The sequence below is a fragment of the Guyanagaster necrorhizus genome (assembly GCF_019112545.1).
Source record: "Guyanagaster necrorhizus MCA 3950 unplaced genomic scaffold BT62scaffold_24, whole genome shotgun sequence".
NCBI lineage: Eukaryota > Fungi > Basidiomycota > Agaricomycetes > Agaricales > Physalacriaceae > Guyanagaster > Guyanagaster necrorhizus.
Window position 1 is genome coordinate 46653 of NW_025064903.1, and position 26814 is coordinate 73466.

Below are 26814 nucleotides of genomic sequence, written 5' to 3' on the forward strand. Positions count from 1 at the left end.
TCTTCATGTTAATGTTCAATGCACGTTTGTCAATGGTCAATGCCTAGGGTTTACGTTAGCTTCTGTACCCACACGCTTAGATGTACGCCAGGTGTTTCAGACATGAGTGAGAATTAGTCTGCCCTACAACAACGGATTGGTGGTGTGCATAGATGCGAAGACGTAATGTACGAATGGTAGCAATCTCACCTACAATAGTCCATCTCTACGAAGCCTTCCGAGCCGTGTTTACTGGAGCACCTATCCTCCTTGAGCCAAATCCAGTCGCTCAGCCAGCCGAACATCCTGTGTCCAATCCAATCCTGCCATATCACCCGCCATGGTGTTGACAACGTCAAGTGTTCTAACTCTGTGTGAAAGAGAAAGTTCAGTGAATCATAGGCTATAGGTCGCTGTCAGTGTGACCAAAAAAGAATGGTTTTTTTTTCGAGACATACCAACATTAACTTGAGGGTTAATATATATTTTCGGCCGGTGGGGAGTGTTCCAGAAATGCATGTCAAGGGCTATAAGATAACACTCTGACGACGTGCATTCCGTGCTGCCTCTGAACCGCAGCGGTAGTGGGGGGAGATAATCTCCCGTTGGTGTTGGCGCGCTGCGGTCTAACTCTGGAAAAAAAAGCGATCATTTAGTATACAACAACGAGAGTGATTCTGGGGCTGACTGGGTAACGAATCCGCAAGAAACCACGCCGCGTCAAAAACAGCCACTCCGTTCCAACAACTGGCAACGTTGATAGGTTCACCTTTCCGGAGGCTTTTGACAGCCCGGGAGTCCGAAAAGTATGGCCAGACTTCTTTCGCTGTCCGTCCGCAAGCGTCGCGGACCACCCAACTGATGGAAGCGTAAGAGGGGGGGAATGGCACGTAGCAGAGAAAGAAAGACATACGTATCATACAACCCCACTCCGTCAAAGTCAAGAGCACAAGCAAGGTCATAATCTCCCTCCTTCGTATTGATTAATCGTACAATAGCTCCTATTGCAAACACACAAAGTCAGAACAACGCGAAGCGACGGGGGGCGAAACGAAAAGACCCACTCCAGTCAAAGAAAACATCGTTAAAAAATAAGACTTTTGCAAAGGTCTTCCCCTCTTGGTCGCCCAGGACGCGCAAAGGCTCCAGGGCCTTGTTCCTGATATCCGCCATGTAGGAGATCCGTTCGGGGCTGTTCAGCCCCCACCTATTCCTTATGCCTCCCTGCAGCACTACATGGTTGCCGATACCCCGCTCATCGAGTTCCTTCTGGAACATACGCAGAATCTCTTGCGTCCCGTCCACAGAATTCGACTCGTAGATCGATACGAAGACGTTCTGTCGGCCAATGTGGTCGACGAGGAGCTTCATCTCCTTCGTCCACGCGGGTAGGACCTTTGCTGAATTATATAGATTGGCCGCGATGTAGTACGTGCCGTTCGAGGGAACGGAAGATATGGGGGCGCCATGGTGGAGGTAAGAAGAGGAAGGGTAGGTCGGTGCGAGGAGGAGGAAGAGACACCATAGAAAGCACAGTCGGAATCGTGTTCTTCTCTGTGGCGTCCACCGAGTCCAAGTAGAGATATGTGCGGCGTCGAATATCGCCAGCGCCGGTACGCATACTATCGCAAACGGAAGGTATACGAGAAAGGTGGAAAAGTACCCCAAATGATAGGCGAAGAAGATTGCGGTAGAGAGAGAGAATGCTCCGCATGCGATGAGTACGCCATGGAAGTGAAGGAGCGTCACAATGAGATTCCTTCTATTTTTTTTGTAATAGTAGGTATCCCTCATTGCTGTTCATGGTCAACGAGGGTTGTGGGCGTTTGATGCACGGCCCCTGAGCGCCCAGCACGTCACTGTCAATGGTGCACTGAAAATGTCGACCCATAGGGCCATCATCAGTTGTGCATGGCTTCGGCCTAAAACACTGTAGATCTTACCCTAATATAAGTACTGAACTTCGGGATTACTGGGGCGCCCAGAACGTTGCTACTTTGTAAGAGACAATGAAGGATAGTTCGGAGATATCCGAGTCCGAGTAGAGGTATTTATTTATTTAATTATTTGCTACTCGGTACAATAAAGACGGCCGAGCCTACAGATTCCAAAGTAACGCTGAAGTCACCGACGATGACCTGCGAGCCACTATCCAACACTTGCTCTGCGACCAGTTCAGCGATACCAACCTGCGCCAAGAAAAGAACCTTTTCTTCATAGTCCAAATTCGTCGCTAAAACTAGCGTCTCGTTTCCTACCGTCCACAAGCCTACATCGATCCGGTCAGCAGTCATCACTTGCTGGAACTCGACTTCGGGGTTAAGAATGAATGCAGTGATTTTCGGAAGGGAAAGCGCTAGAGCTGAGGCGGAGGCTTTGATATCGGCGGGAGTAGGGTCGTCCCACGGTACAACGCCTACGCCAGGTCAATATCCTTGTATACAACGAGAAGAAACCAATAATTACCCAGAGCTCCATGGTTGATCCCAACGATGCTCTGAACGATGAACTCCTTTCCGGTAGGAAATCTCTTCCAGTACCTGTAGCAGCACCTTTGAGCTCTTGCCAGATACAAGGAAAAGGAAATAGACATACGACTCATTCCCAAAGGCCTGCGGGACCGCCCAGACCACTTTACTCAGCTCCCATCCATTGATGAATATCCTCTCCCGAAATTCATCTTCCCTCGTCGATATATCTTGAAAGTTGCCTTTACAATTGTCACATCCACAATCCCCATAATCGGGCGTGCACACCGTGCCCCACTCGCTTGAGAACGTGACGTTGTTCCCAATCATGTAGGTGTCCTGCATGACGATATCCGCCCCGCTCGCGTAGGCCGTGAACTCGTAGTTCTCGCAGTTCAACACCAGGGATACAGGGTGGTAGCCGGACCCGCCTTGTCCATCTCCGCCGTCAAGCGATGTGATAAGGTTTGAAGAGAGAACGGTGGCGTTAAGTGGGTCGGAGGTACCGTCTGGTTCGTCGGCGGTGTACCATAAGAGAAGATTGGAGCGTGATTTGATACGGTCGATTTGTTCGGTGACTGATGTACTGTTCATGTACGTCCTGGATCGTGATGAGAGGTCTTTATGAGGTGCTGCAGAGGAACTCTTACGCTCGCATGTCGTACATGAGGTACATGCCCAGTCGCTCCATCTCATCCAACACCTCATCGAGTGCCGTCAGGTTCGAGAATGTTGGCACCGGATGAATCTATGGCATGGGTTACTCGCCATAATCACAGCAGAAGGATCAAGTTCTTACAATGTTGAATCTGTCAACAGGTCAGAACACCCTAGTACGTATGGAAATGGACACCAACCCTTGCTCCTTCAATATTCCGATGGCGGACAAATTGACAGCCAGATACGAGTCAAACTGCGTGTAGAAACCCAAGGGAAAGACTCTTTCGTACGCTCCATCTTGGTGCGCTGGTCGGGCAAGGAGACCACCGGTCCGCATGTCCATCTTCGTAACTGAACCAATGTCATCCGGAGGTGCAGGCAAATAACTCAGTAGCGCTGTCGTCGCGAATTGTTCCCCGCCTTCTGTCTCCCCCACACAGGAGATGTTGTACGCCTCAGTTCTTGGTGTCAAAGCCGACAGCGAAAATGGAAGAACGTGTTTCGTAGCATTGAGGGGCACGCTTCCGCTAGCGAGAATGTTCCCTTCAGTTGAAACAGTCACCTTCAAAGTAGAACCGAGAGCCCTGGTGATGGGGGACGCGCCGACGATATAGGAAAACGTAGTGGGTGCGTCAACGAGGATGGACACAGCTGTCGGGTCGTCGACAACCCCGTATTGGTCTTCCGCCAGGTATGGCCTAAGAGCAGGTCCGCATCGTAGAGCAAGGAGTGGCGTGGAGGAACTTGCAGGAATAGGAAATTCACCGCCTAGAATACAAAGTCAGGGTCGGTCGCTAGGTCATCATGATGGACTGACCTGGAGGCACGATGGGCTCGGTGCTCATGTAGTTCTTGTTACACCTACAGCAACGTCAAATTCGATACATGCTGTGGAGAAATTCGAGTTTACCATGTCTGCGCCGACACTAGCGTTAGAAGAGATACCAGTAAGACCAGGGACATTGTCATGGTCTGGTCGAGAAAGACCTCAGTGAGCCATATGTTTTATATCGGCATTAGAAGCAAAGATGAGGTCGCGTGCCTGAGCTCTGAGAAAGGGAATTTGTCACAATGATGCGCGGCGTCTTCGAGATAGATATCATGATTCTGATTCTGAATAATGGACGTCAGTAGGTACTGAGGCCGAATTAAGGAAAGTGGTGGTCCTAACAAAAGTATGTGAATCTTGAAAAGAAATTAGGCACGTAAACGCGCGTAAAAATTCGGATAGATCCTTATCCTAACACAATTGAAGTTGGCTGATTTGCCCAGCAGAGGTCCAATGCTATTGTAAGTGCGCAAGGTCACTCGAATCATCCCGCGACTAATGGGTTTGTTTTATACAAGATTCCGGTTCCTTGTATTTTGGAAAGCATCCTTATATTGATAAGGAACAAGATGTCTGCTGCAACCAGATCTGAGAGTGGGACGAGGCGATTGCTTCACGAGTCGACAGTAGTTCAAGTACGTACGACAAGCCTCTCTTCAATTCCATTGCCTATATGGAAAGAATAAACGGGCGCGTTGGGCCTAATGGTAGTGGTAGGAAGACAAAATTGGGCGTGAGAAGGAAGACACCGTGGACAAAAATTAATTAAATACGAGATAAGTAATTAAATAAAATTCCCGAAAAGGAAGGAGAAAGAAAGAGACCTTGAAGTTTGAGCACGAGTTCATGGCTCTACGCTACGGTGGTTACCCTGAAGATCCAGCAGACAGTTTCTGGGGTGAGAATACAGGAATCAGGAACATTTCTGTTGACATTTTCATCATTAGATAGAACCGCACAGAGCTAATTTTATCTGTCCTCAGGCAGAACTGACAACTAGCATGGAGCATGTGGACCTATGGAGTACGATGCGGTGAAGTCAACTGTGCCTTGAGAAATATTCGTGTCTCAGTCCATCCACTACAAAGATGAAAGATAAAAATATGAGTCTTTCATGGATTCCTTCCCTGAACTTCACTGTAGCACTTAGACATGTGACAGGAAAATGTATGGAACAGAATAAAGTGGCTCAGTAATATTCCTGAGGGGAGGAAGGCTGCAAATTGACCATCTACTTCGACTCAAAAATCGCGAGCAGGAATGAACCGTGTGAATTTGGTGAATTTGATATCGGTTTTGGCCCACGGACCCGCGTCCTTCACGGTATTTGCCGAGCCAATCAACGCGCAGAAATATCTCTGCCGGTCGAATCCGGATTTCCCGAAAAGCTACTCATCGCCGTCAACGTTCTCTCCATCCTTTCCCAAATGCTTGCAGCTCGACGCGTGCCTCGCATAGCGCGCTCCTTCGCCACCGTCCCCGACAGCGCCGGTTACAAGGTTGCCGCTGTCGACGCAAACCAGCCGACATCGTCCGTCACGTTCCTCGTAAAGGCAGGCAGCAGATTCGAAACCAAGCCCGGCGTCGCCCATGCTCTTAAAAACTTTTCCTTCAAGGCGAGTCTTCGTCACTGTTGCTTGTAACATGTGTTCATCGTCAACCAGAGCTCAGCATTCCGTTCAGCGTTGGGAACGATTCGTCAGAGCGAACTGTATGGTGGTGTGTTGTCCGCGTCGCTGGGTCGGGAGCATCTGGCATTGACGGCCGAATTTCTCCGTGGTGATGAGTGAGTAACCCAATGTGCTCGTCGCCGTCTGCTGCTGCTGCTGAGGGGAAGAAACAGGGAATTCTTCGTCCAGCTCCTCGCCGAATACATCCAGTCCGCGAAATTCACCCGCCATGAATTCCAAGAGTACGTTACGCCCGTCGTCGAGGCTGAGAGCACCGAAGCTTCATCGGACCCCGCCGTTTACGCCATCGAGCTCGCACACGCTCTCGCCTTCCGCAACGGTCTCGGTTCATCCCTCTTTGCGACCCCGCATAGCTCGCTCACGGTAGAAGACGTATCTGCCTTTGCCAAGAATGCCTTCACCCGGGAGAACATCGCCGTCCTCGGCACCGGCATCGACCAGGGTACCCTGTCCGAGCTCGTCCAGCGCTTCAGTGGTGCCGCAAAGTCCACAGGCGCAGCTTCCTCCACCTCTGCCTCCACCTACTTTGGTGGTGAGACGCGTTTGCAGTCTCATGGCGGTCCGGAAACTGTGTTCATCGGTTTCGGTACCACTGGGGCCCCTAGCCCTGATCTTGCCGCGTTCTCCGCATTCCTTTCCCCGACCCCATCTATCAAATGGTCCCAAAGTCTCTCCCCCATCGCCTCTGCCATACCTGCCGGCACCAGTGTGCAGTCGGTGTACCTTCCTTACTCTGATGCCAGTCTGTTTGGTCTTCTCATTCAAGGCTCGAGCGGCGCGAGCGTGAAGGAGGCTGGCAAAGCCGCGGTCCAGGCCCTCAAGGCTGCAGCTAAGGGTCTCTCGAAGGAGGACGCTGCTAAAGCTGCTGCAAAGGCAAAATTCGCAGCCGCTTCTGCGATCGAAGGTCGGGACAGTCTTGTCAACATTTTAGGATCCAAGGTACGCCGCACTCTCCAATGTCTTTTTCTCACTCGAAGTAAATAAACCTTATTAGGTCCTTGCTGGCTCTGATGCTTCCGTCAACACCGTACTTCAGCCGTTTGCCAGCGTCACAGCTGCTTCTCTTTCCAAGGTTTGTCGTGCTTCCGTCGCTTGTGATGATGTAAAACTTAAAAAAAAAAAAACATTCTTGTAGGCTGCTTCATCGCTTGTCAGTTCCAAGCCGACCTTTGTTGCTGTTGGTGACATTGCCAGCCTACCATACGCCGATGAACTGGGGCTCTGATTTTAGAAGAGTTCATGCTGTATTCGTCGAATATAAAAACGGAAGTTTAGTGCACCGGGCATAAAGTATGATGCACCTATGTGGTCTTGAAATAGTAGTGACAGTCGTACTGGCAAATGGTCCCTTGACAGCAAAGTTTGCTATAAACATGACAAGGTCGCATTGGTCGTCTGAACAAAGCACGTCTTATGTTGGATAACTTCATAGGCGCTTGATACACATGTGAACAGACAAACCAGGTTGTTGCATACATTCCTTGCGAGAAGTAAAAATGCTCAAAGCGCAAGGTTGGCATAGTGCCGTTCTGGCAGCAACAGAAGATACTTCAAATATGACAGTACCAATATGAGGTAGAAGTGTGACAACTGGCACGAAGAAAGAAAGAAAGAGAGGCTGTAGTTGAGTTCTCGTGGACACCCAGAGGAAAGCATTAGAGACAATATTTAGTTCGGTTGCTGTGCTGTGTGCTCCATCAGGTCGAAGAGGCCGCACCACGTCCAGACTTCAAACCTGATCCGCGATATCCATGATGAACTTGGTCGAAAAAAGGTATCACATTAGACACAGGTCGTTGAGTATTCAATTTACACTTTACAGTTACACATCTATAGCACTTGACTTTATCATGGCACACAAATTCACTTGCCCAGGTTCGACCGGATGACGTTTTGCAACGAGTATTCGTCATCCTAAGAGCAAAACATGAGGACATGAAACACAGAACTACGCGTTGGACAGACCTGATCCAAAGACCACGTAAAGCATCCAGCCATTCCAGACTGCTTTGCAAATTTGGCTTTATCCGCAAGACTGTAGGTATCATCATAAGAAACGACGGTGGTCTTTGCCGTGTTGTACAAGAACTGGGAAAATGTTAGCAGATAGACCAAGAAGTAGTAGAATCCGATGCTTACTGGAGTATCACTGCAGTCATCCCATCCTACCCAAAGGCGACATCAATTGGGTATTCATTTCGGTAAAAGGCAGGTATCATACCCATGGTGAATCCGTTCGTCCCACCATACGTTCCATCCGCCTGTTTCTTCAACGCGCCGGCACTGACCAGCTGTTTGAAGGCCACCTGAGATCCCCACCACTGGCTGAGGTCTCCAGCAACAGTATCAGTACGCTCAACAAGCGGTGCATGCTCGTGTAACTCTGCCACGGGAGCATAGCTGTTCGAAAGTCGCGTAGCCGTACTCTTCGAGACATATCCGTAGAGGGCCAATCCCAGTAGCATCTTTGACGGTGGAAAACCAGCTTCCTTCCATTGTGTAAGAGCAGCTTGAGCGTTAGCCTCTGGCTGGCTAGAGCTGCCGCAGAGGTTACCTGCATACCATTAGTATCTTGGCAGCTGTTTGCGAGAAAACGACGTACCGAGCGGTGCATTGGGTGCGGGGGTAGCCGAAGCTCCGTTGACATCGTAGTTCATGATGTTGATATACGACATCTGAGCGGCATAGTCTGATACATTAGACAGGGGGGCGCCGCTGGGACCAAGCCAAGGATGGTGAGCAACAGCGGCACTGATGATTTTCGACCACCCTGAACAGTTGTCAGTAAACAAACACATGCAAATGAAGGCAACGCTTACCCAAGGCTGCGCGTAAACACTTGAGGAACGTCAGAAAATTCGTCGCATCCGCCCAAGAATAGGGATTCCCGGAGCCTGGGGAATTCGGATATTCCTGTACGAGATGTTAGTTCGAAGCCCGAGATGCATCGAGCAACATTACCCAGTCTATGTCGATGCCTGGGTTCGGAGTCAGAAATAGGATGGAAGGTTGCAACGAAAACCGTCCTACCATCCAGTCCGAAGGAATTAACGGCGCCTACTAGAGCGTTAATAAGCTTTGTGCGATTGGTCGCGTTGCTCATGGAATTTGAGAACCAGTAACTCCCACCCCAGCCGCCTATATGGATGTCAAGAACAGATGCAGCAGATAAGAAAGGACGCCACCTATAGACAAAACAATCTGCGTCCTGTGTCCACTTTGGCAAGCAGCAGACACAAGGTTTCGAAGTGTGTCCTGGCTGCCATCATCCCAGTTGATTGTGGACGACGAATTTGGTACGACAAAGGCTGTAGGTCGCTATCAGAGAATTGAATAATCCGTGCGAAGAGATTCCGTACCGAAGAATAGGATATCAAACTTGGAAAAGTCCATCTTGCTTGGCGGGTTGCTCCACGAGGACCAATCAGGATAGTAGGCAGCTGCAACGAGACTGGAAAGGCTCGAAACCGGCGCTTTAATGGTAAGATTGGCCTTGCATATCATCGACGGGGTGATTTCGTCGTCGAATCCCTGAACGTCGGTGATATAGTTGAGATTGAGAAAGGCAAGTAGTTTGGATGACGACTGATATAGTGAAGAGCGAAGAAGAGAGTTCAAATATGCCAACAATCGGTCCTTGCTTTCAGTGATGAGCTCGTCATTGGCCCAGGCCGAAGGAACGAGGGCATTAAACACGCTGTTCTTCGGGGGCAAAGCGTACGGATCATCCAAGGCGTCGTGCAATGCAGAAAACTAGAGTTAGAAACAACGCTGACGCCTTTCGACGCGTCCAATGAGCTGCAACGCACCTCTGAATACCTTCTGAGCACCTCGTATTTGGTTCCATCGTCTAAAACGACCTCGACGGCGTACAAAATGTGCAGGTCAGGTACGGAAGACGTGGTATGCTTATCGATGAACACGTTAGCGATGGAAGACATAGTGGGCGGTCAGGAAGAAAGAGTGAACGAGAGCGTCGCCCTTTTATGCGTTCTAGGGAATGTCCAAATTAGGCACAGATAGTCACCAAGGACGTCAGGCACTTCGATCGTCGCGGCGTTTAAATGACAGCAAATGAATCGTGAAGATCGTTGGGTGGAGGTGGAAGGGAACCAAGGAGAGGGGACCACCAAGTTTTCGAAAGGCCTTTTCTTCAGTGCGAACTGCTTTTTCCGAAGGATATTTTCGATGAAGGGAAGGAGGACATGATTTCGAATGCATGCAAGTTCATTTATGAAGCGCAAACAGCGATATGGCCCATGAAATAAATTTCATTTGGAAGATTCAACAACAGAACGTTTTCCTGAGTTGTTTTGCTAATCCTAGAGGTCACTACGACTCTCAGTATGACATCGGTCTGAGTGAGAGGAAAGGGGGGGGGGAAACTCGAATATCCTTATGTCGACATCGGAAGGAGTACCGCCGCCTTTGTAGGCGACCCCTAACAATAAATAATATTATGTAATTAATTTACATAATTTATTAAGAAATAATTTCGGTCATATGACCAAAACACGGTTCGTAAATGTCTGCCACCAATGTTGACAGCAACGACGACACGACTGCCGCTCTTCTTGGATACCTTCCACGATGTCAACGACCACGACATACAAACGTAAATCAAAATCCATACCTTCCACTGACAAACGGCCAGCGAAGAAACCACGCCAGACCCTAGATTCCTTTTTTTCTTCTCAGGTCACTGTTTGCGGTGATGATCCTGACGGCCAGGCTACGACCAAACATGTATCCTTAAGTGTCGAACAAACCAAGGTTCTTAGGATGGTGGTAAACGATGAGCAAAACGTATTTTTTACTGGCGCTGCAGGTGCGTTCGCTGACTTGGTATGTTTTTGTCGTGCCAATGGTCGTAGGTACCGGAAAATCTCTCCTACTTAGGACTATTATAAACGCGCTACGTGCAAAGTATGCGAAGGACCCAGATGCTGTAGCCATCACAGCTAGCACCGGAATGGCGGCATCCAACATTGGCGGTGCGTTGCCTGTCATCGAACCTGGTCCATCGTTAAGCCGCCTTACTCAGGACAAACCATTCATGCTTGGGGTGCTGTCGCACCTACGGTTGACGACTTGGACAATCTCATTAAATGTATAAGAACCTGCCGACCTGCTCTCCAACGATGGAAAAAGGCAAAAGTTCTCATCATTGACGAAAGTGCGTCCATGTCTTCCCTAACATTATCTATAAACTCATCGCCGACAGTATCTATGGTTGACGGATTTCTCTTTAATCGCCTCTACGAGATCGCCAAAAGGCTGAGGAGGAAAACGACCAAGCCGTTTGGTGGTTTACAGCTGGTTGTCACCGGCGACTTCTTCCAGTTGCCTCCCGTCACCAAGAACGGTCATGAACCGATTTTTGCCTTTGAGTCAGCAGCTTGGAATGAAACACTGCATCATACCATCAACCTCGTCCAAGTTTTTCGGCAGACGGATCAAGGTATGATTGCGTAAAGACATTATTGGATACTGTCTGCTAATAATTTTCTGTACTAGCTTTCGTTGATGCTCTGAACTCCTTGCGTTATGGGGAACCGTCCCTTGAAGCAGTCGAGCTCTTCCAGTCGTTGTCCCGGCCGCTCGAACCCGTTGCACTCCCTCCGCCTCCAGCCTCCCAGCAACCATATCCATCTCCTCCGTCATTCTTGACATCAACCCCTGCAACGTTTCTGTCTAAGCGACAGAATAATGTTATTTTCCCTACAGAGCTCTTTCCCCATCGTTACGCCGTAGCAAATGCCAACCGAGAACGGTTAGACGCCATAAAGGCGCAACCCTTCACGTATAATGCCACAGATACTGGAAGCAAGCCCTCATTGCTCGAGTCATTGCTTGCAGAGCAAACCGTGGAGCTGAAGCTTGGCGCACAGGTCATGCTTATCAAGAACGTCGATGAGTTGCTGGTGAACGGTCTAGTTGGCAAAGTTATCGGCTTCTACCGGTCGTGGGAGTTGATCTGTTTCTCACCCCATCCTCCTGAGCGTAAACCCTTGTCAAGTGTCTCCACCGATGCTTCCAGGAGACACTCTCTTCCCTCCGCACCATTACCTGCATCAGACATAAAGAAAAACGGTTCGCTGATTCGGCATGTCTTCCTTAATGCAGATGGGCGATCTCCCGTCTTGTATTCACCGGAGATTGACGAGAACGATGACCCCGTCAAGAAGGAGAACGCTAGAACCGTCAAAAAACAGAAGAGCAGCAAGACTGAGCGAAATAACGAACGATTCCCTTTGGTTCTGTTCGAGTACGCCAGCCCGGAAGCAATGGGGGAGATGCAAACAGAGGCTGTCCTGATCACTCGGGATGAGTTTCGCGTAGAAGACGCCGAAGGCAAGGTCCTTGCTCGACGGGTTCAAATGTAAGTAATCCTTGGCACGTCGTGGCCGTGCTATATTGACGTGGAATCTTGTAGACCTTTGATTTTAGCATGGGCGATGTCTATACATAAGAGTCAAGGCCAGACGATCCACCGCGTCAAGGTCGACCTGAGCAAGGTGTTCGAGAGAGGTGGGTATATGGTCTTCTGAGGTGTTCTGCCGTCACTTAACACGTGTTTGCTTGTAGGTCAGAGCTACGTGGCGCTCTCCCGCGCGTCATCTGTTGATGAGTTGCAGGTCCTTGGGTTCGATCCGAAGAAGGTGCGTTAGCTTCCTTTTCGTTTACACGCCGGAGATATTAGCCAGCCCTCATTGCCACTTTGTTCTCGTCCAAAACTAAATGAAGCAGCCTGGACGGGAATACTGCATCGAGTAATCCCGCCCTTGAAAATTGGTTGTCGGCTCGAAATCAACGTGGCGTACATATTGCCAGCTTCTATCCTCGTTTTCGGATGACTGTAAGCATTGATGCTAATAGTGTGTTTCAGGTTATGGCACATCAAAAGGTCGTCGAATGGAGTAAGACACTAGAGGTGGCTGATGGGTCTGGGGACGATGAGCCATGAGGAACATACAGACAGCAGCATGCATTGACGGCTACTTTATTGGCAGCCTTCAAGTGCTATTTCTTGACCGACTAGCACCCTCAGCGCTAATGGTGTGTGCTATCAAATATTTAATTAATTATATATTTCGGTGTGACAATTTTATCTTCAAACTTTGACACGCACTTAACTCTCCACTGGAGTACTGCCTCTTGGACATTATGTATCGAACACATGATCCAGGCATTTCGATTTTCCATGTGCTGACAGTAACCGGTACCGAAGGCGAACGACGTTTTCTCTTTGCCAATGTCTTGTCGCAATAATCTCTACCGCACTGGTTCATTTTCATTCAGTTGCAGTCGATGAGCTGCAATCGAACATCGCTTGTGAGATGCTTGGCCCGCCACTATTGCAATTTAGGTCTTCATCATTGTATCCTTGGGTCCAGAGTCGGCTTCGTATCCTTGGCTTCATCTATCACATGCGAAAAGGCATGAGAAGGTGCATGGGGTAGAATTCTTCTTTATACCCTTTTCTGTCCTTCTCTGATCTACGCTTCTTATCATGTAGTGCGATCAGTCGATTCGATACTGTCCTAAGTGATAGTTTTGTGAAGCCGCCGTTTCCATGGGGCCGTGAGGTGTATAGTGCAGCCGAAGACGAACGAATTAGTCATCTTCGAGTCTTTCACGAGTATTGCAAGCCCGTGGAGTATATATACACGGCAGTGCATCCGTTTACTTCGGCATCATCGACATTATGGCTCCTTTGGTCACCATAAACAAGCACACCACCGCCTCAATTCCGAGGCCACACATTCTTTACACCATTGAAGTCACTCGGAATGGCGCTCACACTGCCGTGGATCGGAGGTACAGCGAGGTACGTTTGATCCATATTAAATCCCGCTTCAGAAGTACTAAGCGCTAACTATTCATATAGTTTGTCGCACTGAATGATACGCTCCAAGTCACTAAATACTTGCTCCCTCCCAAGCGCATACTTGCAACGACCTTCATTCCGTCTGCGTGGCTTGATGATGAACTCATCAAGGAACGAAAGGTGGGATTGAAGGAGTACGTGACGATGCTGGTGAGGGATCCGCAGTATAGCAGCAATCCGATCCTGCGGGAGTTCATTTTGCCCTCGAAACCCTCTCCGCCTCGTCGACTTCAAGATGACCTGCTTCACCTTGAAGACGCCGTTCCCTCAACGCTGTCCCGGAAGGCGGCTTTGGCTTTGGTCAAAGGTGGAGTCAAGGCGCAGTCGACTTCAATTGCTGGAGCTTACTATCCCAGTGTGTGCGACGTATTGTATTCATTCCAATCTGGCTCATCAGATATTCATCAGGTTGGAGCGCCAGTAGTCTCCCACCGGAAAATTTAGATTATTCTAAATTCGATATTCTTTTCTTCGGTAGGTATTATATAACGCACATGACTATCTGTGAACATTGTGCTGATGCTCATGGGACCGCCAGCTTTCGCTACGCCTAATTCTTCTTCGGGATTGACATGGGACTCTGGTAGTCAAGCCATTCTTCAGAGGCTTGTCACCAGTGCTCGAAACAGCGGCAAGGGAACGAAAATTGTTCTATCAGTCGGTACGTGGTAGGGATATCTTATGCATACTAAATACTAACAATATAATCAGGTGGATGGGGTGGTAGCTATTGGTACTCGCAGGCAGTTAGTAGCCCAGCCAATAGATCTACGTTCACCAACGCCCTATCATCCGCGGTGAGCACGTACGGTCTTGATGGTATTATCTTTCCTTCGTCATTTAACCATAACTAAAATATGACAACTTTAGGTATCGATATTGATTGGGTGCGGTTCAGCTTTAGCTTTCCATAATCATCGGCATCATCACTTATGAGACATCGATAGGAATACCCTAACTCTGCAGGTGCTGGAAATCTCTACGCATCATCGGATGCGGCAAATCTCTTGAGCTTGGTACAGTCGCTTCGCTCAGCTCTTGGTTCGTTGCGCTGAGCTTGTTGTCATGGAATGCTGCCTGATCAAGCGCAATTATAGGTACAGGAACGATCATTTCTGCAGCTGTGCCCCACCTTCCGTGGATAGGTTCCAATGGTAAACCCCTCACAAACGTCTCGGCTTATGCGAAAGTAATGACATATGTCAACATCATGTACGAAGACAATCAAGCTTTGAGAACAACAGCTGACGTGCCAGGCTCACTTAGGAACTATGATGTCTGGGGAGCATCATCGACACCAGGACCCAATGCTCCACTTGGTACGATGCCAACTACGTAAAATCAAGTCTTTACCAATAGCATTTACTTCCAGGGGATCTCTGTGGTACTTCCTCGCAACCTAACGCAAACGCTCAAGCCGCTCTGTCACAGTGGACTTCAGCCGGATTCCCTGCATCACAACTCCTTCTCGGTCTCCCATTGTATGGCTACGTGTCTCAGAGTTCTGGCACCGTTCTTTCGGGAAGCCTCATGCCCTCCTCCGAGATGGTTCTCATCCAAGGGAATGAAGAAACCGTCGACGGCAAGGCTCGAGTGCGCAAGATGAACTTCCTCAATGGCGCCCACGCTCGGCCGAAGAATCAGGAAGTCAAAGCGATGGCGTCGCTCCAGAGCTGGTGGGGTCAGCAAATTCCTTTTAGTTCTCTTGTGTCGTCGGGTGCTTTGGTGAAGAATGCGGATGGAACCTATTCAGCAAGTGGTGGTTACACTTTCAGTGCGTCCTGTCCTCGGAGAGCGAGCTGTTGACCGATCATATTTTTGTAGACTGGGACGACTGCAGTGACACGCCGGTAGGTACTCAAGAGACTTTGATAGAATTTGCTGACGTTGTTCTTAGTACTTGTATAACACCTCTCAGACGACTGTAGTAACCTACGATGGTCGGTGACATTTCTTTTCTATGATCAAGTGTCTCAGTTGAAACCAATAGACACTTGGTCCTTGGCGGACAAAGCGACTTTCGCGAAGAATAATGGAATGGGTGGTTGCTTTACTTGGTCTCTTGATCAGGTTTGTTTCATTTATGAGGCATCAAGTTGCAATGCTTATCGAACTCCAGGACGATGGTGTTTCTCTGATGAACGTGATTCGATCTAGTTTGGGCAAGTAGAGTGCCACTTCTGTGGGCACGTAATGGAACGAAATGAACTCGACGATTTGGCGACATCATTCCTTGTAGTGCCGCCGATTCTTACCATAATACATATTGGCGCTCTTAATTTCCGCAATGAGCTGAGTGATCCAAAAAACTGGCGCCATGGTACCATAAATCGGTATGTCAGGTAACTCCGGGGCGGATCTCATGGGTTTCGCTATGCCGACAAGTCCTGAGCAACCCAGTGTAGGAAACGATGCTATTTCATTTCCGTCATTGCTTGTTACTGAATGCATCACTTACCTCGAAGCAACGGTTTCGACCCCCTCCTCGAATTTTACTGGCTTGATTCAGACTCTGTGTACTACCATTTACATTTATCTGTTACTCAAAGAATAACTACTTGAAGGTGAGCTGTTGGCTTGGCTTAAGGAACTATATTTGTAACAGTTTGAGATCGCAGCATCGAGGTGACAAATATCATCCCGCGATTGAGTTAGATGACTCAAGATCCATAGCGTCTTGAATTGAAGAGCCGTTTATTTACAGCGGACGTGTAGAAGAATCATTACAGTTCCTCACGTACAAAAGCTAAGTCATGCTACATTGACATTTCCCTCTCAGGCAAATACCTAATAGATGCTCACAGGTACCAACGAGTATAGAGGTAACAAAGTAGGTGATGACGTTTCCTAGTCGACTTAGGGTTTCTTTTACCGTCACCGCCACCCCCACAGCGGTATCGCTACTTACTGACGTGGTCCATCGAGTATGTATTTGACAGTCTTGCGGTACCCTCTTTGAACGAGTCCCAGACCAGTCCAAAGAGACCTGGAAAAGATAAGTTCGAATCTGTTCGATGTCATTTCGGGTGCTGTAGCTAACATGCATGAGATAGATATTGATGCAGCCCATACCGAACAACGTACTCTCGATTCAACAGTGAAGGACCGTACCCCGCTGGTGACGAATCTATTCGATCTCCTCGCAATGGTTGCGTGCGGGTCCAGAGTGCCTTTTTCGGCTTTTCTGCAATATATCTGGGGCTGACTCTTACTTGATGATCTGGTACGCCGCCGACCGACCGTCATCGTATCCAGGTCCATTGTCCTTGTGGTAGAAAGCTAGTCAAAACGCCAAGGCCAGTTTTGCCTGGGCGTCTCCACCTTTTAATAGTTGTTGCGCAGTTTCCAATCGGTGTAACTTTCTCCAGTGACCATGTGGGCTCCGATACTGTTAGCATCCAACGGTCTTTTTGCGCCATAAGTAGCTCATCTTCGGTGGCAGTAATACGGCTCAAGTGTGTGCTTCTGCGTCTACCACTTGTTGAGTGCTATCATATCTCTTGGTTTTTATCTTGCTGTAGCGCTTCCTAGCGTTCCTAAAGTGCGATATTGCCGCGGACGTGTGACAACTCTTTCAACATTCGAAGAGCGGATGGCGCAATTTTGAAATGGGAGAGCATCATCTATCAGCGACCGGGTCCGGATCCACGTACTCCTGTTACTTAAGAACATCAATGGGCAGATGCATTGACACCGCAATCTCCCCGTCCTGAGCTTTTACCATGAGCAAGCAAGACAAGGACAGCTCAGATAAGTCTATTTCTCTCGCGGACGATGCCAAACACTCCGACGTTCCCGCACAAGCCCTCGAATTTGAGGCCGCTGCCTCCAGCAATCCTTACTATTTCCCACTATTATCATGGACAGCACAAGAGGAATCGAAGATAATTAGGACACTCGATACACGCTTATTCCCCTGGATCCTTCTCACCACCTTCGTTCTAAATATGGATCGCACCAATCATTCTAATGCCGTTTCAGATAACTTGGCGACGGATTTGGGCTTCACAAATAGCACTGTCAATCTGGGAATAGCGGTGTATTCTGTGATATTCTCTTTCGCCTGTCTTAGTGGTGCCGTCATATCGAAGATTGTTGGACCAGCTCGATGTACTTATTTTCTTTCTTTCTTTTTCATGTTCCTGATTCCTTTCCTTTTGATGATAGGGATCCCGCTACTGATGTTCTCATGGGGTCTCGTTACAATGGCACATGCTCTGATCACTGATCGAGGCGGTTATCTTACAGGTAAGCTTCCAGTTCTTTCATCACTTTGATATGACCGACACCACTATGTTTCCGCACAGTTAGATGCAGTAAGTCCACGATGTCTTCAGGTTACACAATATCTGACCAGACATGTCAGTGATCGCTTTAACCGAAGGTGGCGTCATTCCCGCGACACTGGTATACTTGGGTTCGTTCTATAAAAGCACCGAGCTGGCTACTCGCTTGGCATGGTTCTGGGGTATCCAGACTATCGCAAGTGCAGTTAGCGGGCTGATGGCTAGTGGACTTCTTCAGCTTCGAGGAGTTGCGGGCCTGGAAGGATGGAAGTGGCTATTCTTGATTGATGGTATTATTACGGTTGTTGTCGCCGTCGCGACATGGTAAGTCTTTCGTCTTTATAACGTTATCACCAGGATGATTTTTGTTCACAATCCATAGGTTTTATCTCCCGAGGAACATTACTCAGACCGCTGGCGGTCTTCGAGGCTGGAGACCTTGGTTCGACGAAAGACAGCTTCGCATCGGTGTCACACGAGTTGTTCGAGACGACATTTCGAAGCGTGTCTATGAGTTGGTATTATTTTTCTGTTCCCGAAATCTTTGCTGATGAATGTTCAGGCAAAAAGTCAAGTTGTCCGACGTGAAAGACGCCGCTACAGATTCTGGTTTGTGGGGACATCTGCTCATCACGGTCATAGGGATGACTCCAACAACACCGCTTGCAACTTGTACGATTCTCACTTTGCATTGTTGCCTCTTTGACCCCCAAATACCTAGATTTACCGACTGTTATCAAGTCTTTCCATTTTGATGTCTTCGTTGCAAACGCTTTAACTGCACCCCCATACGTTCTTCAGTGTATAATGATGGTAAGCTTCATCTGGCACTCTGATAGAGTCGGAGAGCGTGGATTCCATGGTGCATTTGGTGGTCAGTCCTATTGATCGTGAAACGGCAACATACTAAATTCTTGAATTTCCACAGCGGCTTGGCAGCTTGTAGGGTGGATCTTACTTCGCGCCTTGCCTTCAGGAACTAGGAGAGGTGTAAAGTACGTAGCTCCTCCCTGTAAACCGAACTGTGCCTAATCGTGGAACAGATATTTTGCAGCCGTCGTAGTTGCCGCTTGGCCTTATACACATCCGCTGAATATTGCATGGATGTCAGAAAATACGGGGTATTACGCATTGAATCTTGCAGTTACATAAAGGACTGACCTTTGGTTTATATAGGAGTGTCGGAAAGAGAACAATCGCGTCTGGTTGCGTCATATTTGCTGCGAATATCTACGGAGGTATGTCTTCCTTTGGTGACAAAGTACGAGACTTATGACGAGTGTTGATAGTGTGGGGATCACAAGTAAGTTCAGTGAGATGAGTTTTTACACTAAGAGCTCATCCGCGTTTAAGATCTACCAGACCGACGATTCACCAGGTAAGCGCTTGGTGTGTTCCGTACTGACTCACAGGCACTAATTTCTCCGCCAAGACTATAAACGGGGAAATACAATCAACATTTGCTTCGCAGGTGTTGCATTAATCCTCTGGTTCGTACAGAAATACTACTATCGTCGTAGAAACGCACGAAACGCAGCACTCTACGCGGAACTGAGTGGGGACGAGAAAGCGGAAGAAAACAATAGAGCAGAGGAGAGAGGTAATCGGGGCCTCACTTTTAGATTTACTACATAAATTTCAAACTAGTACAGGCGTAACCCACCGAGATTCTGGCTTTAAGCCCCAGTTCTCTAGCCAATTTATAAACTTGCCGGCAGTTTTCTGATGACCAGCAATGGTTGGATGTAGGTTGCTGTGTTGTCAGTCAGTCGCAATGGGTACTGGGAGGAGTGTAGTGATAATATACTCCAGGAAAACATCATCCCACGAGACCCAACCTGTCGCATTGACGAGGAAGATATTTTTATCGTTATTGCATAAAATACAATGATGAGCAAGCGAATAAAATGCCACGAGACGTCGGTACCTCATGTTCACTATCTGTTCATACCTTCCGTTGTAATAATAGCTGATTTGGCCATCTGCAGCCGGCCAGCCCCACTGAAATCATGGTTGAATGATCAGTCAGTTGACTGAAAGGTCACGTACGGGTGTGAAGACGAAGATTGGTTGCCTGTCATAAATCCGACGGAGGCGGCGTGTGAAGTCGAGAGCTCGACACATGGAGCATTCTTATGTTTAAGCATAGCAAGAATGAATAAATCGAAACTATAAGTCAGGAATATGAGATGCAGAATAGCACATAGATAATATGGGTTTCATAGATAATACTCTCCTATGTTTGAATATCTTGCCATAACCGAGGACCATTCACAGTGTTTGCCTCCATTCGGACATACATAATGCAGAGGTTCCAAAACAAAGGCTCGATCTCAAAATCTTCCACATCTTACACTGAAATAGGACGGCAGGTGCAGTAGTACTGGTCAATGCCGCTGAACACTGGATACTTCTGCCACTTGGTCCCACCCATCACCCCATGGCAACAACATCATCAGGCAGTGCAATAGTCTATGTATTTGTATCAATGATACTAATTTAAATCTATAAATAAACTAAGCATCCTATTACAGCAATTACATGCATCTACCATCTGTTGGTTTTAAAACACTTTAAGATGATCTATAGGATTACAACTCAGAGTTCTGGAAGTTGCAATAAGATCTCCCTTGGAGAATTAGGTCAATCATATTGCTGTTCTTACAGATCATTTGTTATAAGTCATCTTTAGTGTTTCACATGAAAGTGTACTCTTGCTGCTAGCTGGACTCAGTTCCTTGTCACAACAAGAACATCTAACACTGTGCCTCTATCTGGAAGTTATGAATATGCCAATGCCAGTCTAGAACATTCACTACTATCTCTTAATCAGATTGCTGAATGCTGTTTGATATCAGAAATAAGACCCATCTCACTATTCACCATAGTATTTAAGATGATCTTAATATGATAATCATTGTTGCAATGCAGCAGATTTTTTGCTGTGCTACTGCATGCTATATAATGAAAGACATGAAATGTGTTAAATCCACAGATTACTCCCTCACTTATCTTTCACATTTCATTCAGACTTCTTTGATGTCCAATCAGACTAACATCAACAGAACTTTTATATATCAATTTCTTGATGTTCAACTGAATTCAACAATATTCCTCTCTCTATTAAGTGGTATATATATTTATTTGTTCAGATACATGAGTTTAATTAGAGCTTTACATAGGCCTATATAGTGGAATTGTTGCTATCACACTGTGGAATATCTGTGAGAAGAACATTCCAACTTTACTATGCTTTAAAAGCTGAAGTAAATGGCACAGTTATGAACAAGTCCCAGCACAACAGACAAGTTGGCATCACCATTGTTGTAATCTTCCTCTACATTTTTACCATCATCAGCTTTGCTATCAATTGGTCATTCATCCATTCAATCTTTATAGACAATGGACAAAGCTTTTTGGCAGAATATATGTTTTCTCAGAGTTCTACAACAATGGTAATAATTGGTCCAGGCATAACAGGTATTATCTGTACTATTCTAGCAGATTCTACTATGGTGTGTATGATAATAAAAATTTTTAATGCAGCTTACCATTATTCCAATATAGATTTGGCACTATTGGATAGTCTGGGGTCAGCACTGGCTGAGCATTCTGCCTCCTGTTCTTTTTCTTCTTTCTGCAACTGGTAAGATCTGTCAGATCTCTTAGAATTGGCTAATTTATACAACAATTTGCACAGCATTCAAAATTATTTTTGTCTATCAAGACTATATGGAGATCAACTATGAGAAATACATCATTAGTGATGTACTTTATTCATCCTTTGTTCTTGCAACAACCTTGTGGTGCACAGTGCTTATCATCTATCGCATTATCACTGTTGTACAAGCAGGAAGTCAAGCAGATGGAATCAGAGCTTATCATCACATTATTGAAGTCTTTGTGGAATCATCAGCTCTTTATTCCATATGCTTGATTTTATATATAGCTTTTTCCTCTTATAATTCTGTTCTACTGGTATACTTTGATTTTCTAGCAGCAATAACAAAAGTATGCTCATAATCTTTTCAAGTCTTCATATCTAACAAACATCATATAGGGAATTGCTCCAACACTTCTTGTTGGACATGTTGCAGCAGGTCATGCTCACTCAGATGACTCTTGGCAGGGAAGTGTAATTTCAGGCTCACTTCACTTTGGGACACATCCTGGAGGCCAAAGCTCTCAGCAAGATTCCATGATCAGCATTGATCTTGAATCCCAGCAGGAGATAGGTGATGCATATGGCCATCAGAATCCAGCATCTTCTGAGGAAAATAGTGCCAGTGGCATCCAAGAGAATGACTTGGAGGTGGCCCAGCAGGAGAGAGATATCATATACTCCCATCACACTCTGGCAGAATCTCAGACAGATGTTGGCATCAACTCAGAAGGTGTCATCCAAAAGCATGATTCTGAGTTAGAGCAGGAGAGAGAGAGAGAGAGAGAGAGAGATGAAGAATATAGCCATTGTATGTTGAAGAGCTCTAGGGAAGATATTGGTATTGAGAGTGTCATTCTCAAGGTCTAGATAGTCAGCAGACACCATCAATTATCTGCTTCAAGTAATAGACCACATTCTATTCCTCTATTTTAATATTTATTAGACATTGATTGACTTTCATTCTTTTATATATAATATATCCACTTTCCTTATAAACATTCACTGTCACAAGAGAGATTCATTTGCAGGCATACTTGAGAAGGAAGAGAAATAACTTTCCAGCTTTTAGATAGAGATCTTCTGATGCTGGTCCTCCACTCAAATGATATACAAATGAGATGCCAAGCTAAGTGATAAGTAGATCAGACAGGTATTCATCTGTATATACAACTTGAAGAAACATCAACCTATGAATGAACACTTCTTACATGCTAGAGCAAAGTATGTACAGAGACTTAAGATATGGCTCATATAAAATCAAAATCTAAGTAGGACTGCTTATAGCATGTGACTTTTGCCAACTATAGGTACCAAGAGAATGCCATAACCATATCTTCAAGGTTCATAGTAGTAGAAAAAATGAGAGGAGCACTATATTGCATTACATTATTATGATATAAAGGAGCCAGCCAAAGAGTGTTATGATTTTTTCCTTATTTCTTTCTCTTTTCCTTGATATTGACCCCTATTTATGCTTAGTCAGAGTGCTTACACCAGTGCTAAGGAGCATGAGACAATCTTGGTCAGCACAATTGACTATTGTCTCAGAGCACCTAGTGATATCCTGACAACAGCACAACAAACCTTTTGTAGATAGCACTGTCTCATCATGATGATGAGTATTATAATGCAGACTCTTACAATTAGTAGTAGTATATTTAGTAATGAGACCAAAGGTATATAAGTACTGTAGCAGCACTATATATCTCTAGTCTCAAACTATCCTTTGATTATATCCACTTACTTGAGTCTTCTTGCAAAGACCTTGAGACATAACATCCACACACATCACACATTAGACTTAGGCATGACTGTATGAATGTGATATAGTGCCTATTTACCATGTGATATTGGACATGTGTCACTTAATTCTAACAAAGAGTGTGTAGAGAAAGAGATGGAAAATGTATTAAACAAGATTGGGACTCTATGGCAACTATCAGAACCAATGCAGTGGAGTGTGAGTCTCATCATTAGGTTGTTATCTATTCTCTTGAGCATGTCAGTTGGAGTGTTTTTTCTAGGTCTGGTTATTTTTTTAGTCCCACTAAAAGTATTAATTGCATATATTGTCAGGATCATTGCCTTTGTATCCTTTATTGTGTATTTCATCACCAATTTCCTTCTGATTTGGTACATTTCATGCCCATACAAGACACTATTGTCACATTATGTGTTCCTTCTCTATGCCTACCTCACTCATCTCATATTCTTGGTCTCTTATGAGTCACCTCAGACCATCCACTCACTGCAAGACATTGAGGATATAGCTGTGAAGTCCTATGTAGATGACATTGATATACATGCCTTGGCCTGGTTGTTTAGCATGTTCTCCAACTCTAGTGTACAGAGCATTGTTCTACAATCACTCAGCACTTTACCACTGAGGTCAGTGGAATCTTTAAAACAACACACACAGGGAATTTTGAGCATATTTGCAATCCTTATGGAATGCATGCTGGATCATCCTCATGAAAGCAGGCTTGATTGCCTTGTTCACACAAGTCTCCATTTTGACATCACATTGTACAATTTCTGATTTATAGACAGAAAAAAGAAAAAGAATCAACTTTTCTGAGGGGTCTATGCAGAGCTTTTTGTTAAGCCCAAGCGTCACGTGCAGTTAATCACGTGATAAACGATTGCACCTCGCACTTCGGGTGATCAATCGAGTCCACGGTTTTGACTATCTGCGGGGTGTCACAAGGCTGTAGGAAGCAGCTCGAGAGTAGAATGGTATGAATAAACTTTAGCTCGAGGCTGGGGTATACCAGCGAGAGCTACCGGTCTTAAATACTGTACAGGTAATGCTAATAATACGACTACTTATTGTGTCGGTCTGTGTCCATGGTGCCCATTGTCCTTGGGCATCGTTGTTGTACATAAAAGGGTCATTGTGCCTTGGCGAGCATTGTTGTATCTAGGCGGCTCAGTTGTGCTTACTAAGCCCTTCCCGCGGTCTCGTGCTAAGCGTAAATAGGGGTAAAAGGAAAGAAAAAAGGGAAAAATCGTAACATTACCCCCTCGTTTAAGACCATCGTCCCGATGGTTTAATTAAGGGAAAGCTCATAATCATGTATGGCGGTGTCCGCGTTCATGTATTTTTCGTTAACCCACTGGTTAGATTCTGGGCCGTAACCCTTCCAGCTGACGAGGTAATCGACCGTTGTCGTCATACCGCCCCCCTTTGCTTTGACGCGACGCAGTTTGTGACCCAGGACTTGGTCGATTTCGAAGTGTTCTTCGTCGTCAATTAAGTCTGGCGGTGGCGGAGGCGGTTGTTCCTGGTTAGGAAATGCTGGTGCTATGTATGGATTTAACAGGGCCTCGTTGAAGACGTCGTGAATTTTCCAGGTAGTTGGTAAGCGTAATTTATATGCGCTCGGTCCGACGGTTTTGATGACTGTGAACGGTCCTGTTCGTTTGTCATCAAGTTTCTTTTTCGGCCGTGGTAGGTGGAGGTTTGTCGTGTCGAGCCATACTTTGTCGTTCGGTTGATATACGCGACTAGGCCGTCGGTGTTTGTCGTAGCTTCTTTTCATTGATGCTGCGGCCTTTTCTAGCGCTGTTTTTGTTTCATTGTGAATCTTTTCCATGTCGGTTGCGAAGTTTGATGAAGCGGGGGTTGTGGTTCGGACGCGGGTGGTTTGTGTGATGTGTGGGTGATATCCGTGGTTCACGAAGAACGGTGTTTTTCCTGTAGCGGAATGTATTCGGTTGTTATGTTGAAAGGCTGCCAGTGCGAGCCATTCGGTCCAGTCATCCTGTCGATAGTTGATGAAGAGTCGTAGATACTTTTCGATCTCTTGATTTACGCGTTCTGTTTGCCCATCCGTTTGGGGATGATAGGCGGTGGACGCGTTTTGTTTAATGTTTAGGATGCGGTATAGGTCGGTTATGAACTTTGAGACGAATTGAGGCCCCCTATCTGAGATGATAACTTGGGGCATCCCATGTTTGGCATACACTTCGTCTCGGAGGATTTTGGCCCACCCTTCGGAGTTTAATTCCGTGGAGCATGGGAGTGGGATAATTGCTTTGGAGAATCGGTCCACTATTACAAGTATTGCGTCGTACCCATTGCACTCGGGTAGTCCCGTGATCATGTCGACCGAGATGTGTGTCCAAGGGGCCGATGGTACTTCGTTAGGATGTAACGGTGCTGCTCGAGCCTGTGTGGAAGACTTCCCCCGCTGGCAGACTTCGCAGGCCTTTACGTATGCCGTTATATCGTTTCCCAGTTTCGGCCACCAGTATTCTTGGAGTACGAGCTCCTTGGTTTTGGCGACACCCGGGTGTCCTGCTGTTATGTGGTCATGGCAGGTGGCGATAATTTCGCCGCGTAGTTGATGGTCCCGGGGAACATAGATGCGTCCGTCATAATGGATTAATCCATCTCTTTTTGTCATTCCCCGCTCGTGGTTCAGTGAGGGAGCCACCCTTTGGTCCCATTTGTGACTGTCTCGTGTCGTGCTTTTGATCCGTTCATGGATCTCCTCTTCTGTCGGCATTATCATGGCTCAGAAATGCTCTGGCCTTAGCAGTGTTACTCCCGTGTTGTCCGTTCCCCCTTGATCATGGTCTGCTCGTCGGCTCAGCAAGTCGGCCTTTTTGTTGGCTGTTCCTGCCTTATGATGCAGGGTGTACTGATATTGACTGAGCTCTGTTACCCAACGTGCTTGTCGTCGATTGAGTTTTTGTGGCTGCCGGAAGTAACGTAGGTTCTGGTGATCCGTCCAAACTTCGAACGTTTCTTCGGCGCCAATAAGGTAGTGTCGCCACTCCTCAAGGGCGAGCATGATAGCGAGCAACTCCTTGTCGTAGATTTCGTAGTTTCGTTCTGTTGTCGTTAAAGCCTTGGAGAGGAACGCGACGGGCCGCCACCTTCCGTCCTGTTCTTGGGAGAGGACGGCTCCTATTGCTCCCTCACTGGAGTCGGCTTCTACTCGAAACTTCCCTTCTTGAGTGGGAATGGCTAGTATCACGTCTTCCGCCAGTCGTCGTTTAAGGTTATGGAAGGCGGCCTGCTGGGAGAGTCCCCATTGCCAGGGAGCATTGCCCGTTAGTTGTGTCATTGGGCGGACGATTTTGCTGTAATCGCGGATGAATCGTCGATAAAAGTTCGTGAACCCAAGGAATGATTGTAATTCCTTTTTCTTGGTGGGTTCTGGCCACTCGGCAACCCCTGCTACTTTTATCGGGTCCATTCGTATGCTTCCTTCGCTGATGATTACGCCAAGGTACTCCGTTTCCAACACCTCGAATTCGCACTTTTCTGCTTTGAGGAATAGTTTGTGTTTCCTCATCAGGGCCAGTACCTCTCGTACTAGTTTTCGGTGTTCCGCC

The 26814-nt window shown here is 46.8% G+C and overlaps 8 protein-coding genes across 8 annotated transcripts; 4 read left to right on the plus strand and 4 right to left on the minus strand.

The window, feature by feature from the left end:
* Positions 1-37: 37 nt before the first annotated feature.
* On the minus strand, positions 38-1773 carry BT62DRAFT_1034515 (capsular associated protein; the record flags this gene model as incomplete). Its single annotated transcript, XM_043178370.1, has 5 exons — positions 38-382; positions 438-611; positions 647-837; positions 893-980; positions 1044-1773. The coding sequence occupies 5 exons, from the start codon at positions 1771-1773 to the stop codon at positions 186-188; spliced, it is 1380 nt and encodes a 459-aa protein (XP_043036699.1). The 3' UTR covers positions 38-185.
* A 269-nt stretch (positions 1774-2042) lies between these two features.
* On the minus strand, positions 2043-4076 carry BT62DRAFT_1034528 (uncharacterized protein; the record flags this gene model as incomplete). Its single annotated transcript, XM_043178371.1, has 8 exons — positions 2043-2395; positions 2446-2519; positions 2575-3048; positions 3098-3195; positions 3247-3256; positions 3305-3875; positions 3925-3968; positions 4018-4076. The coding sequence occupies 8 exons, from the start codon at positions 4074-4076 to the stop codon at positions 2043-2045; spliced, it is 1683 nt and encodes a 560-aa protein (XP_043036700.1).
* A 1254-nt stretch (positions 4077-5330) lies between these two features.
* On the plus strand, positions 5331-6910 carry BT62DRAFT_1078584 (LuxS/MPP-like metallohydrolase). The gene is made up of 5 exons (XM_043179401.1): positions 5331-5552; positions 5601-5722; positions 5780-6566; positions 6622-6699; positions 6763-6910. Exons 1-5 carry the CDS (start codon positions 5364-5366, stop codon positions 6850-6852), a joined length of 1266 nt encoding a protein of 421 aa, XP_043036701.1. The 5' UTR covers positions 5331-5363; the 3' UTR covers positions 6853-6910.
* A 475-nt stretch (positions 6911-7385) lies between these two features.
* BT62DRAFT_935159 (glycoside hydrolase family 18 protein) lies at positions 7386-9720 on the minus strand. The gene is made up of 11 exons (XM_043186873.1): positions 9437-9720; positions 8987-9380; positions 8813-8935; positions 8658-8765; positions 8589-8605; positions 8447-8540; positions 8230-8397; positions 7849-8181; positions 7767-7792; positions 7593-7715; positions 7386-7541 (listed from the first exon to the last, which is right to left on the minus strand). The coding sequence occupies exons 1-11, from the start codon at positions 9566-9568 to the stop codon at positions 7491-7493; spliced, it is 1569 nt and encodes a 522-aa protein (XP_043036702.1). The 5' UTR covers positions 9569-9720; the 3' UTR covers positions 7386-7490.
* A 3214-nt stretch (positions 9721-12934) lies between these two features.
* On the plus strand, positions 12935-15804 carry BT62DRAFT_935161 (glycoside hydrolase family 18 protein). The gene is made up of 15 exons (XM_043186874.1): positions 12935-13086; positions 13147-13458; positions 13519-13873; positions 13927-13992; positions 14057-14179; positions 14230-14337; positions 14389-14405; positions 14466-14559; positions 14616-14730; positions 14785-14837; positions 14891-15292; positions 15343-15368; positions 15416-15458; positions 15509-15588; positions 15638-15804. Exons 2-15 carry the CDS (start codon positions 13336-13338, stop codon positions 15686-15688), a joined length of 1656 nt encoding a protein of 551 aa, XP_043036703.1. The 5' UTR covers positions 12935-13086; positions 13147-13335; the 3' UTR covers positions 15689-15804.
* A 1213-nt stretch (positions 15805-17017) lies between these two features.
* BT62DRAFT_1078587 (MFS general substrate transporter) lies at positions 17018-19529 on the plus strand. The gene is made up of 13 exons (XM_043179402.1): positions 17018-17628; positions 17686-17766; positions 17826-17834; positions 17885-18128; positions 18187-18318; positions 18367-18476; positions 18526-18678; positions 18733-18799; positions 18848-18925; positions 18981-19042; positions 19094-19107; positions 19158-19182; positions 19237-19529. Exons 1-13 carry the CDS (start codon positions 17241-17243, stop codon positions 19437-19439), a joined length of 1566 nt encoding a protein of 521 aa, XP_043036704.1. The 5' UTR covers positions 17018-17240; the 3' UTR covers positions 19440-19529.
* On the minus strand, positions 19278-19916 carry BT62DRAFT_935163 (uncharacterized protein; the record flags this gene model as incomplete). The annotated part of the gene is made up of 3 exons (XM_043186875.1): positions 19278-19676; positions 19732-19805; positions 19854-19916. Coding segments are annotated over 3 exons (244 nt in total), but the record flags the coding sequence as incomplete, so codon positions are not given.
* Positions 19917-21256: 1340 nt separating this feature from the next.
* Positions 21257-22335, plus strand: BT62DRAFT_922015 (uncharacterized protein; the record flags this gene model as incomplete). The annotated part of the gene is made up of 5 exons (XM_043184372.1): positions 21257-21319; positions 21372-21450; positions 21505-21567; positions 21754-21815; positions 21865-22335. 5 exons carry the CDS (start codon positions 21257-21259, stop codon positions 22333-22335), a joined length of 738 nt encoding a protein of 245 aa, XP_043036706.1.
* Between the last annotated feature and the right edge of the window lie 4479 nt (positions 22336-26814).